The 12,488-nt window shown below is 45.8% G+C and overlaps 1 protein-coding gene across 8 annotated transcripts in view; it reads left to right on the forward strand.

Moving 5' to 3' along the window:
• ACACA (acetyl-CoA carboxylase alpha) overlaps nucleotides 1–12,488 on the forward strand; it is a 179,953-nt gene that overhangs the window by 71,330 nt on the left and 96,135 nt on the right. For all 8 annotated transcript variants that reach the window (XM_072978512.2, XM_020786841.3, XM_020786845.3 and 5 more), the window contains 3 exons: nucleotides 4,060–4,173; nucleotides 5,670–5,759; nucleotides 6,889–7,007. In XM_072978512.2, coding sequence (XP_072834613.2) covers nucleotides 4,060–4,173; nucleotides 5,670–5,759; nucleotides 6,889–7,007 — 323 coding nt within the window. The remainder of the gene's footprint in view (nucleotides 1–4,059; nucleotides 4,174–5,669; nucleotides 5,760–6,888; nucleotides 7,008–12,488) is intronic.

Raw genomic sequence — 12,488 nt, forward strand, 5'->3', positions numbered from 1 at the left:
TCTCACAATAACGCTACGCTCCTGGAAGCTTGTCTCCCCCCCCCGCCCATTTTGCTTCCTCCGGGTGTTCCCAGTTTCCATTCTTCGCATCTCCTTGCAAGGAGATTGGCTGTTTTTGTAGTGGAGGTTAGGCCTCTCTGCCTTTTTAAAAATTTCCGTGCGTGAGCGTCGGAAATGAATGCCCGTTTGAAGCTGCGCCGTGACCTTTTCTTGTTTTCCACCGAATTGCTCCATGTGCCCTTGAACCATTCAGAGTTGCTCAACCTCTCAAGCAGCATGCGGGGGACACCAGCGCCCCTCCTGTGGATGTCTTTATCCTGCTGCTGTTGGCCTGGTGGCCGTGGCGTTCGGCTCCTGGCTTCCTCCTGGCTAGCTTCAGGCTCTCTCTCTCTCTCTTTTGCAGTTGTTGAGGGTCGAGGCATATCTTTTGCCATTGGCAAATCAAGCGCTGGTGTGTCTCTGACTTAGAAGCCATTCCTCCTGAAAATGGCCAAACCCGCCCCAAAAGAAACCCAGCTGGAATTGGCGTTCAGCTGAGGTTGTGATTCTCCGTGCTTGTTTACCTAGGAGTAAGCTCCGCAGAAAGTAGCATTAAAAAGAAATACTTGTTCAAAAGGGTCCGGTCTCCCTGCTTCTACACCTGCGTTATTTCTCTAATGTATCATTTGCTTCCTTCTGTCTGAACAGGCAGAATTACTATTCCATTGCACGCCACACACACCTCCTTTATTATTATCATTCAGATTTTAAACCACGGCTCCGGTCTTCAGAGGGGTGAATAAAATATCAAAGCCGTCCAGAGAAAACAAGAAAGCGGGAATGTAAATGGAAGGAATCAGGCCTTCCCTCCATAGTCCCAAATGGCCCGTCGGCTGTGAAAGCAAAGAGACGCAAAAGCTTTGGCCTGAAGGGGAAATTTTTGCTACTCTCTCCAAACCGCAGGAAGAAAGAGGATGTTGAAGTTTCCTTAGATTAAAATTTCCAAAGTTATTATTTTTTTCTAGTCACAGGATTTGTTTGCCACCCTGTAACGTAAAGGAAGTGGTGAATAATGCTAATGCTAATGGCAGTGGTAGTAACAGGAATAGTAATAGTAGTGGCAATAATTTAAAGGGTTTGCTCATCTTTTTTCTGCCCATAAGGGCTTCCAAGGTGATTTACGATAAAGTAATTAAAAAAGAATTCAAATACAATATATTCGCGAAGGCTTTCACGGCCGGGATCTAATGGTTGTTGTGGGTTTTTCGGGCTTCTTGGCCATGTTCTGAAAGTGGTTCTTCCTAACGTTTCGCCAGTCTCTGTGGCCGGCATCTTCAAATACACTTACAGAAGTTTAGTCCCTTTAAAAGATATACAGAACTTCTGCAAACAATTCTAGAATATCCTCTAAAAGCCCGTTTTAAAAAGCTGATCCTTAGACATGAAGGCTTAGCATACTTCCTACTGTCTTGGATTGAAATTTAGGAGACCCGGGTTCAAATCCCTGCTCAGCCATGAAATGCACTGAAGGGCGGTAATGGTAAAACACTCTTTGAACGTTTCACATACCTTGAAAACCCTGTTAGGGTCACCCTAAGTCAAAGGGGACTTGGCGGGACCTGGCCTCACACAGAGGTAATAAGTGCTGTGGCACAGTGAGGTGGAAGTGCCCGTTGGTAGCTCAGCCGATGTGGCGCCATCCTGAATTTCCATGGGAGTGAGTTCTAGAATTGAAAGAGAGCACTAACCAGTTTAGGACAGGGGTGAGACATTTTTTGGGGGGCAGCGCACGCTCCTGATGCTCTTGAATCAAGCTCCTTTCAACTCCCCACCCTTGGCTGTGTTGACAGAGGATGGTGGAAGTGGCAGATCACCAAGACTGGGAGGATCACACGTTGCCCACCACTCTCCCTGGAGCATTAGAGGGGGTTTTCAGAATAAGAGTCTTTTAAAAAGCAACTTCTACAAGGCCTGCCTTTACACACTGCTATCTTTACTCGAGGGGTGAGCCATTCAGTGTGTCCACTAAGACATTGGGCAGAATGTGCCCTTATTTGTCTGTCTAACAGAGAGGGCCTTCTCCGTTAGTGTTCCCAGACTGTGGAACTCACTCCCACTGGAGGTCAACTGGCCCCCTCTCGGCTGTCCTTTCGCAAGCAGGCCAAGACCTTTCTCTTCAGGCAAGCTTTCCCTCCGTGGTTGGCTACCTGAGTGTGATTTTTAGATGGATTGTCAGGCATGACTGCTTTGACTGGTATATTAGCACTATTTCCCCCCCATTTCTCAGAGTGGCATTTGCTTGTTCCTTTTTAATATTTGTCTGCTCATTGTTTTTTGAGTTTAATGTTTTTTTTTAACGATATAAGCTGCCTTTTTTATACTCCTTGTCTTCGGCTTTAAATATTATCTTTCAGTGATGTAAGCTGCCTTGGGTCCTTTTGAAGGGGAAAGGCGGGGTAAAATATTTTAAATAAAATAGGTGAATCCATATCTCGCCCAGTTCTGTCTCCTTGGAGAGGCAGCGGTTCCCCACAGCCCCGGGCAGAGAGACATCCTTCCCATCACCTAGCTCTTTTCTTCGGCTGGAGACACCGCACTCCAGGCCGGGGGATTGTCGCTTGAACGGGCATTTGGCCGGCCACAGAGCCATGATCTCTCTCTCTCCGTGGCTTGGCCTGTTCTTTAGACCAGTGAGGGAACTCTTTGCCTTGGGCAAGAGTAAGGGCTGGAAGTGACCAAAGCTGTATACATTCTGTACTTCCGAGGTTGGCAGAAAGGCAAGGAGGTGCTCCCGCCTGTTCTGCTACAGGTTCCTGTGTTGTTCTTGTGGTGCTTGATGCTGTTCTCCTACGTCACCAATGATTACCAAAGTCCCTGCTGAATTCTGACAGTGGAGGGGGGTGGGGAACCCCATGACATATACCCTGTGGCACTTTTTCCAATCCCCGTGGAAGTTCCCACTTCTGCTGTACGTTCTTTCTAGGAGGAAATTTAACTGAAAAGAAAATGGGACCTCTTAAGTACCCTCTGCCCATCCTTAAAATGTATGATCAAGATAAATTTTAAAAATAAGGATAAGAGAGAAAAGGATTCTGCTTTGTTTCGCGAGGAAGGTGATGTAGGAGTGCCTAGGAGCTGTTACGCTTTACAGAGTTGAATCCCGAAAGCGTTTTGTATTTAGATGGAATTAGATGTTGCCACTTATAGCAGGACTTCCTCCTAAGAAATCTTGATCGTGCCGTCTAGTTTTTAGCTTGGTTTGGGGAGCCGTCTTTGTAAGCCTGCAGAGTCCCTCTAGTTTGCATTAAATGTTTTGGGGGAGCACCCTTGCTGCAGAAAATTGCTCTCTTCTTTAGCACTGGATTGAAAGTGGCTGTGTTTCTTCCTCCCCCCCCCCCTGCCTTCCTTTTTTACTTGCTGGAAAGGTTGGCTCTGATGGCAAGCCTTTCGGTCGGCGTTCCCAGTTTCCAATTAACAGCCCTCCCTGTCTGCAGAGTTATTTCTAGTGCAGACCTGTAGCGTCCGATGGAACATGTTTAGATCCGTCTTCTTTTGTTTCTCTGGCTGGGCGTTGTGGGTGGCGCTCAATAGATCAGATCTTGTGCAAATCCTCCCCTGGTTTTTGTGGCACGATCCTGGTGCTTCCTAGAGGACTAGACTTCCCAGGTTCATGTGTGGGAAGAAAAGGTGGAGGAGCCGCATAGGTCAGCCTCTGCTGATGGAGCTTTTCTCACGCAAGCAGTGCGGGTTTTTTTTAACATATAGAGACTCTTCTTACCTTCCTTTTAAAAGAAAAGTAAAAGAAACAGCATTCTAGTCCTCAAGGGCTTCATCAATGAACTTGGGAAAACCTACGCCGCCTTCTTCCCCTAATTCTGCTCTCCAGAAATTGACTTCACATTGAAAAATCCGTTTGACCACTGAGAAAACTGAGGTGGAGAGAGAGCTTCCCTGCTTTAGAATTGTCCAGCAGGACAGCCGCTGAGCAGAGCATAGAGAACCAAGGGCAGCGCGCTTGCTCTTTAGGGCAGCCATCCAGTGTTTTTACTGCGTACCTTTTCTGTGGTTTGGTCTGCTTAGGTCCTCATAGCTTCCCACTTGCCCTCCTACGAGCTGCGTCACAACCAGGTGGAGTCCATCTTCCTCTCGGCCATCGACATGTACGGGCACCAGTTCTGTATTGAAAATCTGCAGGTATGGATGATGTCTCTTTCTTTAGGGGTGGTGGGGGTGGAAAAGTAACTGTATTTAGAATACATAAAAGGAAGGCTCTTCTCCAAGAAATGGTCGTGTCCCTCCCTCTCCTGTGTTTCCACAAGGAACAAACAAGGCTTTTTCTTCCCTCTCCATGGCCCCATGCGATGGTTTCAGCCCTCCCCTCTCTTTCAGCCCCTACCAGAGGAAGCGGGAGTCACATAATGAGCAGAGGCCCATGATATGTTGCACTTGGTGCTGGGGGGGGAAGGAAGCACAGCATACATGGGAGAAGTCTGGATAGGCTCTCAGCGGCTGAAAGTCTCTTGAGGAGCAGCTCCCTGTCCTAGCTGGACTCTGTCCGTGGTCCTGAACAACCCTATTTTGCTTCTTCTTTTAACTAGCCCTAAGGGGCACAAGCTGATCCCTGGTGCCTGATCTCACTCAGCGGAACCTGCTTAACTTGCTCGGGTGTGCCACAACCTGTCCAGAACGTCTGTGGCTGTTCAAGACATCTGCCACCCTGTCCCAGGGTTCCAGCATTCACAACAGTTTGTTGAGATGGTCACAAAACTCTTACACGTTGCGGGACAACCTGGCGTCGATGCTTTTCAGCCTCGATGGTAGACCTCACCTCACCTCCCCAGCTAGCTTCCACCAAAAGCCTTCTTGCAGGAGATTTAGCCCCTTTGAGCCTTGCGTGGAGGACCAATGTGGGGGTTTCACTTATGTCAGGATATCGGAAGGGGGCAGGTAGATTTTGCCCCTACTTGCCAGTCCAGGAAGGTACCTGGTCGTAGACATTAGCACTTCATTGATGGCATTATTAAACTTGAAGCCATCCAGTTTTGAGCCGCTGGAATTTAAGTTCTAGCTGGCCAGCTTTCTGGCACCAGTGGCATGCCCATAAAGAAAACAACATACCATTTTCCACTCATCGTAGTTCCGTGTCCAATTTGAAGAAAGTTCCAAAATTCTAACCTAGGTAGAGAAGTCATGGGCAGGCTTCTTTGGTATCAGGTAAACTGTGTTCTGAAAGGTCCCTGTCCAGCTGATGTCAGAGATGGGGACCAACCACCGGATCCAGTAGAATCCGTGTTGAAAGAAAGATAAGTCCAAAGCAGAGTAGCAAAGTAGCAACAGACAAAGCCTTCCTTGTTGACTCTTTAAAAAATGACTGTGCCTTGATGATGATTGGACTGATGCAGTTTACACCTGGCACAAACATAGACTTGCTCAGTGACCTGACTGGAGGAAGCCAAAGCCAGAACCAAGGATCATACAGAGACACACTGAGGCAGCTTCTCTGAAGCTGAGTATGGGCAGCTTTTGATGTTTGACTGGCCCTGCCCTGCAGTTTGAGGATTACTGTTCCGTGAATAACTTATGTAATCATTTGCATTAGTTGTCTTAAAACTAGGATAGCAAACAAGAGGCTGCTGTAATTCTGTGGTTTTGAAATGCCCCTTCTCTTGTCCCCTTTTCCCAACCTGTAGAAACTCATTCTTTCGGAGACGTCCATCTTTGATGTTCTACCAAATTTTTTCTATCACAGCAACCAGGTGGTCAGGATGGCAGCTCTAGAGGTAAGTTTTTTTTTTGTTTAAGATCCAGCGGTTTTATTTTTTCTTTTCTGGTGTTGGATTTCCCCCTGAAAATCAGATGGTGGTTGCATTAAGCCATCATTTTTGTCACTTGGAAAACATTATGCTGGACTTCATTATGCCTTTAATTTAATCTAACCAGATCTTGGGAAAGTTGCTGTTTCTTGGACTCTTAAAAATATCTTAGCTAGCATAGCCACTGGGTCGTTATAGCCATTCTTGAATAGTCTAACCCAGAGAGCTGGTATAAGCATCAAGCTGAAAAAATGCCATTTTAGATTGCATTGCTAGAAGTATAATCTTCAGATCACATTGAAGTACTGTACAAGTTGCCCCCTATTTGGCACAGGTAAGGCCTCATCTTGACTTCTGTGTCCAGTTCTGGATACTATACTTTAAGAAGGATGCCGACAAACTGGAAGAGGTTCGGAGGAAGACAGCTAGGATAATCAGGGGAGTGGAAACCAAGCCCTGTGAGGAAAGACTGAAAGAACTGGGCATATTTAGCCCTGAGAAAAGAAGACTTAAGGGGAGATATGATAGCATTCTTCCAATAGTTGAAAGATTGTCGTACAAAGGAGGGGCAGTATGTGTTCTCAAGCATCCCAGAGTCCATGACACATAACAATGGGCTCAGGTTACAGGAAGGCACATTTTGGTTGAATACCATTAAAAGCTTCCTAACTGTTAGAGCAGTACAACAATGGAAACAATGACCTTGGGGGATAGTGAGTGCTCCAATGGTGGAAGCATTCAAGAGAAAATTATAAAACTATTTGTCAATTTGATTTGGATTCCTGCGTTGAGCAGGGGATTGGACTTGATGGCCATATAGGCTTCTTCCAAATCCATCATTCTATGACTCTGATTCTGTGAGCTGGTAGAATTCTGGATTGTGCTTTTTCAGACTGCCAAACCCGATATGAAGCTAATTTTTCAGAATGTCCCTTCTCCCCCTCTAAAACCTCCCTGTAAAGGAAGATCATGTGAAAACCATTCTCCATGAGGGCAAGAGAGAGATCATTCCAAGCAGGTCAAGTTTCACATTTTCTGTCCATGGGAGGCACCTGTCGTTAGGATGACACCTCTTCTTTTTCTTTTTAAATCCCAGGTGTATGTTCGAAGAGCATACATCGCTTACGAGCTGAACAGCGTCCAGCACCGCCAATTGAAGGACAACACTTGTGTGGTGGAGTTCCAGTTCATGTTGCCCACTTCACATCCAAACAGGTTAGGCCTGAATGAAGGTTTCTCTGGGGCTTTTTGGAGGGAGAAATTTGGAGGCTGAGGGCTGGAAAATGGAATGACCTGGGGAGCTGGAGGTCAGAGGCAAGGGTTTTATATTGTCTGTTCTGTTGCATTGTGGAAAATCTTGGCCAACGGTATTGGGCATTTGTTACTTCAAGAGATGAAGCTGGTTGAGGCAGGTTGGATGTGCACCTTTTCTATCAATGTGCACCTTTTCCCAACTGTTCAGTACATTCATGTGCCACACAGATTCAACCATCTTTTTTCAATGGCACTTCAAAAAGAGTCCCCTTCTTCTCTGACCTCGAAGGTTTGTGATAGCAAGCAGCCCTCCTTCTTTCCTTCCTTCCTCCCTCCCTCCCTCCCTCCCTTCCTTCCTTCCTTCCTTCCTTCCTTCCTTCCTTCCTCCCATCCCACCTCATCCACCTAAACATTTTAAAACATGTGACATCTCCGTCTGAAGTGGAACGGTCCCTTCCGGCACCACACAGCTCCGTCGCGCTGTTCTGATAGATATGCAGACCAAGCCAGATCATCTTGTGGTCTGGGGTGGTTGGGGATACACTTGGGAGGCCGTGGTCCACAACAGTTCCCATAGCTGAGAACCAAGAAGAGCCACCTTTTAGAACTGCCCCAGTCTTTAAGGGAATAGGAGCCGCTTATCTTTAGCCAGAAAGGAAAGCACTAACGGTCAGCTACTAGAAGACTGGAAAGTAATACCATGGCGAAAATCTGAATTCTTTGAGATTGGTTGAGATAACCGAGATGGAGAACTCAAGTGCCATGTCTCTCTGTGGCCACTGGGTGCCAGTGTTGATCCATAACGGGTCCTCAAAACCGGGAGAGGGCAACCCACCAGTTCTGTTTGGAAGAATGCTATTTTCTTCCTCCTTTGTCTCCTAAGTATCCTTTGCCTTCTATTTCATCCTCCTCCTCGTTTTTATGTCTGGCGGGATTGGCCAATGAGGCCTGGTCTCGGTTCATTGAGAATCCATCAGTACATCTCGTGAAACCCGTTCCCCCTCCTCCTCTGCTCCGCAGAATCTGGTTTTGAGCCTTCCAAACCCAGCTGCACAAAGCGCTCTCTGCAATGATATAAATGGCCCATTGAATTTGGTCTCATCTGTTCTCTCCAGCTCGACAATATTTGCAAATAATTGCATGCTATTTGGGAGATCTGTTTTGTTCCATTTTTTTTAAAAAAATAATAATCTTGGATTCCCGCCTCAACAATCTTAACAATATGCGCTCCACCGTCTCCCATCTCTTTTCAGTTCTGCCCATATCTTCTCTTTTTCTCATTTAATTGGTGTATTTTTTGAGAGTCCCTTTTAAAATTGCGCTCCATATGTATTTTGGGGCAAAGCACGATCAGAGAAGTACCGCCTCATGGCCATATTTCTGACTTGTCCTCTGCCGCTCTGGTTGAACCAGGGCAGTGATGACGAGGTTGCTGAAGGTGAGAGTCATTTATGGCAGGCGCAGCAAGCATCAAAAAGTAGGCCTGCTCTAATAGCATTTGTCCAGGAATCCATCTTCTCTAGAAACATTATTTGGTCTCATGCAGTTTGGAAAGTATTGCTGTAGACACTGACATTGCAGTTGACGCTGTGTGTTCTCCAGTGGGTTTTTTTTTTTTGAAACATTAACAATTCTTTGCTAACACATGCCGAATTCACACAGATCCAAACCGCCTGGTAGGGTTTTTCTCTTTTGCTTGCCTAATTTTTGTTTTCGCAAGCCTCTAAAACGGAAATGGAAACCTGAGGCTTGAACCGCTGGTAGCCTCAAGCTTCTGCAGCATCTTTCACAGCCTTCTTGTGTATCTTTGCCATCTTACAGACCAACTACTTGCTTTTGAAATAACAATAATGGAATGAAGCCCAGGATTTTCAAGAAGTCTGATTCTGTGGCCACAGGCCTGTCCTGTACATTCTTGAAGTCTCCTGGAATGGTAGCATATACAGACACTTGCTTCCGGTTTTCTTCTTTTCTCCAGAGTTGGCTTGGACCCCAGCCTGCTCTTTCTTGAGCTCTGTTTTCGAGATGTTTCAAGAAAGTCCCACTGAAGATAGTAAAGGAAAGAGAGAGCAGAAACTCCCGCCTTCTAGAGCTTAACGGTAGCTGCAGCGCGCAATTTAGAGAGCTGGTTTTAAACTTCCAGGGCTTGGATGAGAACACAAAGTTTCGTCTTACATTGATTTGGACCGTCAGCCCCATTTAGCTCTGTATTGCCCACACCGGCTGTCTACGGTTCTTCAGAGTTTCAGACATAGTCTTTCTCCACCCTTTGGGGTGGGGATGTTATGCTTTTAACCTGGGACCTTCTTCATTCAAAGCAGGATGTCCTTCCACTGAGAAATGGCCTTCTGGGATAACTTTGGAACAAAAGAAGTAGCAGTAGACAGCAAATGAAGAATAAGAATTGGAGGGAACACCCCCCCCCCCATGCCTTGAGGTTTTGGGAAAGGTTCTGCAGCGGAGCCCTGATCTAGACTTTTCAAGATATTACACCCTAGCCTGTATTGTGTCTTAAAATATGCGAAAGGGAATGTTTTTGGACACTGAAACCAGTGAGAGTTGAGCAAAGCACACCCCTGGCCAGCCTTATCGGGATAAAGCTCACAGCCTAGAGTCAGCTTTAAAGGTCAGGGGTACATACACCACTTTAAATTCTGTGCCCAGGCAAATGGAATTCTGCAAGCTGCATAAATTTTCCAGCTAGTTCTTCATGCACTTTCTTTGCTATAATTTTATTCTGTAGCCCTTGTCATGTTACTTCAGTTGGTCTCAAGATTGAGAGAGAGAGAGAGAGCAGGAACTTGTTTCAAGGGAAACTGGAGGGCAAGGGGTGTGGATCACATGTTTTTTAAGTACTGTATATCTTCACAGATATGAGGCTAAAAACATGGATCTGTTCTTTTTAAAAATGAATGAATGTAAGAGAGACACTGGAATCTGCCATGAATTTTTGGGACTCTGATCTACTTTTTAAAAAAAAAATGTCCCTGAAGGGGACAGTGCCCTGCCTGAGGACGTGAGAGTTTACCTGCAAAAGCTTTCAATTTATTTGTATTTTTATTAATTCAATGAAGGTACCACCTTAATCTTGCACTGGTACAATCCTGAACCAGATGGCCTTTTCCTAAAAGATTTATGAAATTCTTAAGCTGAATTCTCTCGTCACTCCATGGGGACCTGCTCGTAAGATTCAAATGGCTGGTAAAATAGTTATATCTCAGCAGACTGAAGCTGTTTGCAAAACAGCCTTTCCTCCATCTATCACTTAGCTCTTGACGTGAAAGCATCAAGTGGCTGATGGCTTTGAGTGGCATTAAAACCTGGAGGGGCGAGCAGAGAGTCCTTGGGGAGCATATCACTAGGGTGTTTGAGGTTCCTGTTCTTTGCTACCGAGGGTTGAAGTGGGGGAGCCTGTGGGCAGGCGGAGGGGCACCCTGCTTCCTGGACACCCGTCCATCCTGGTGATGGTTTTTTTTTTCAGCAGGCTTTATGTTAATTAAGCAGCAGGTAGCAGTCATTTGCCCACCCGCTCCCTTGGCTCACCTGTTTGAGAAAGGGCAGCATCTTCCGGCAGAAATGGAGCCTGGATAATGTTATGTAAATTGGACGGCAGCCGTGCCTTATCCGAGTGGGGACGGAATTCGAAACAAATATTTTTTCCAAGCAGGTGTGGCAGGCCTTTGTGTGTTCCAGATACCTTGGGCAAGGAACCAGGCAGTTTCAGGAGGTTGTGCGAAAGAGAGAGTCCCCATCTTTCAGGTCTCAGCTACCTTGGGTAGACTGGCATCGGTCTTGTTTAGCATCTACAGGCTAGCTGGCCTTGAGATGTCCTTCTGCCCCCAAGGTCCATGGGTTGTTGCTCAGTGGAACGGTTGTGTTGGATGCTCCCTTTTTATTGGCTTTAAAATGTTACTTTCTATTACCTATATTTGATTTCATATGAAGCCCTTCTCCGGCTCAAGTGAAGCTCCTATGTGCGTGCAATGATTTTGGCATATGATGAGCACATCCTGGTTTGGGTTGATTATTGTTATTATTAATATTATTATTATTCATGCATCTTTGTAAGTTATTCATCAGGATATTTTTTTCCGTTGACTTTCTGATGACTCTGCCACCCTTAAGGCAACTAATTAGAATAACGTAACTGTCAACTCCTTTACAATGAGTTTCTAAACTTCTAACATTGATGGTGTCTCATTGAGGGAGTGGGGGAGGGACTTCTTAGTGACCTTGATGCTCTTGGTTGACTCAGAGGGAGAGAAGGTATTCTTTTTCTCTCTCGGGCTTTGAATATTCAAACTATCCTCTGGTTTTGGTTACAGACCTAATGTAGGTTACAAATTCTGTTTGTGATACCGGTTTCAGTTTGCGTTGTCCGTGTTTCATAGTTCTGTGTCGTCCAGATTTCCTTGTTTGTCTCAACTTCCAGAGAGGTAGCTATGTTAGTCTTTCAAACATGGCTACCATTTGTTTATTGGGTTGCTGCATTGATTAGTTTTATATCCGGTTTTGCTGCCAATGAGCTCCCGATGGTCTACATGGCTGTCTTCTTCCTTTCCCCTTTCTTCTTATAACAATCCTGGTGGCAGGGGGTGGGTCAGATGAAGAGGAAATGTCAGCTCCATGGTAATCTAGTATGTTTTATGGCTCAATGGGGGCTAGAATCAGGATCTCCCCAAATCCTAATCCAATTCTGGATCCCATCTACCCAGAATTTTTTTTTTTTACTTAAGACAGAAGATAACCCCTGCCTCCATCCCATTTGCACTATGGTGTAGATTTTGAGATCCTCTTGGTTTCAGTGATAAATGGCCACATGGCAAGGTTAGGCTTTGGGATGCTGCTTTTTGAGGAACAGGATCCTAAAGTCCCTTTGAATGAATGAAGCCAGGCTTGTGGCCCCTTTTTCCTTACAGTCTTCACAACATAAGCTTATACCCATCTTACAAGAATGTTTCTTTTGAGGATAGAGTTGATGGAAGGGAATCTACTTTGCTTTCACCCCCGGGATATCCAGGTAGACCTGGGAACGAATCCATCTGTAAGCCCTGTCAGCGGCTGCAGATCAGACTGGAGAGTATTGGGCCAGATGGACCAATAGTCTGGTTCATTATGGGGCAGTTGAGTTTCCTGTGGTCCTAAATAAGCCCCCAGAATTGCTCCCGGGTAGGTTAGAATGGCATCGTGTCTAGCTTTACCTCTTCAGCTCTCCAACCATTTTCTGAAGGTGCAATTCAGAAAGATGTTCTTTGGATGTGTGGCCAGGGAAGTGTTCAGTCCTCTATGCCCTTTTCCTTCTGAAACAGCGGGGTCAGTTGGAAACAAGCTCAGTTGTGCTCTAGCTGAATGAGCATTTGCCAGTCAAGACCGTTATGGTAATACAGTATCCAACTGGACTGTTCTCACCGATGTTTGCTTATGTTCCCTTGTTTGTTTGTT

Source organism: Pogona vitticeps, chromosome 7, assembly GCF_051106095.1.
Source record: "Pogona vitticeps strain Pit_001003342236 chromosome 7, PviZW2.1, whole genome shotgun sequence".
In the NCBI taxonomy this organism is placed as follows: Eukaryota; Metazoa; Chordata; class Lepidosauria; order Squamata; family Agamidae; genus Pogona; species Pogona vitticeps.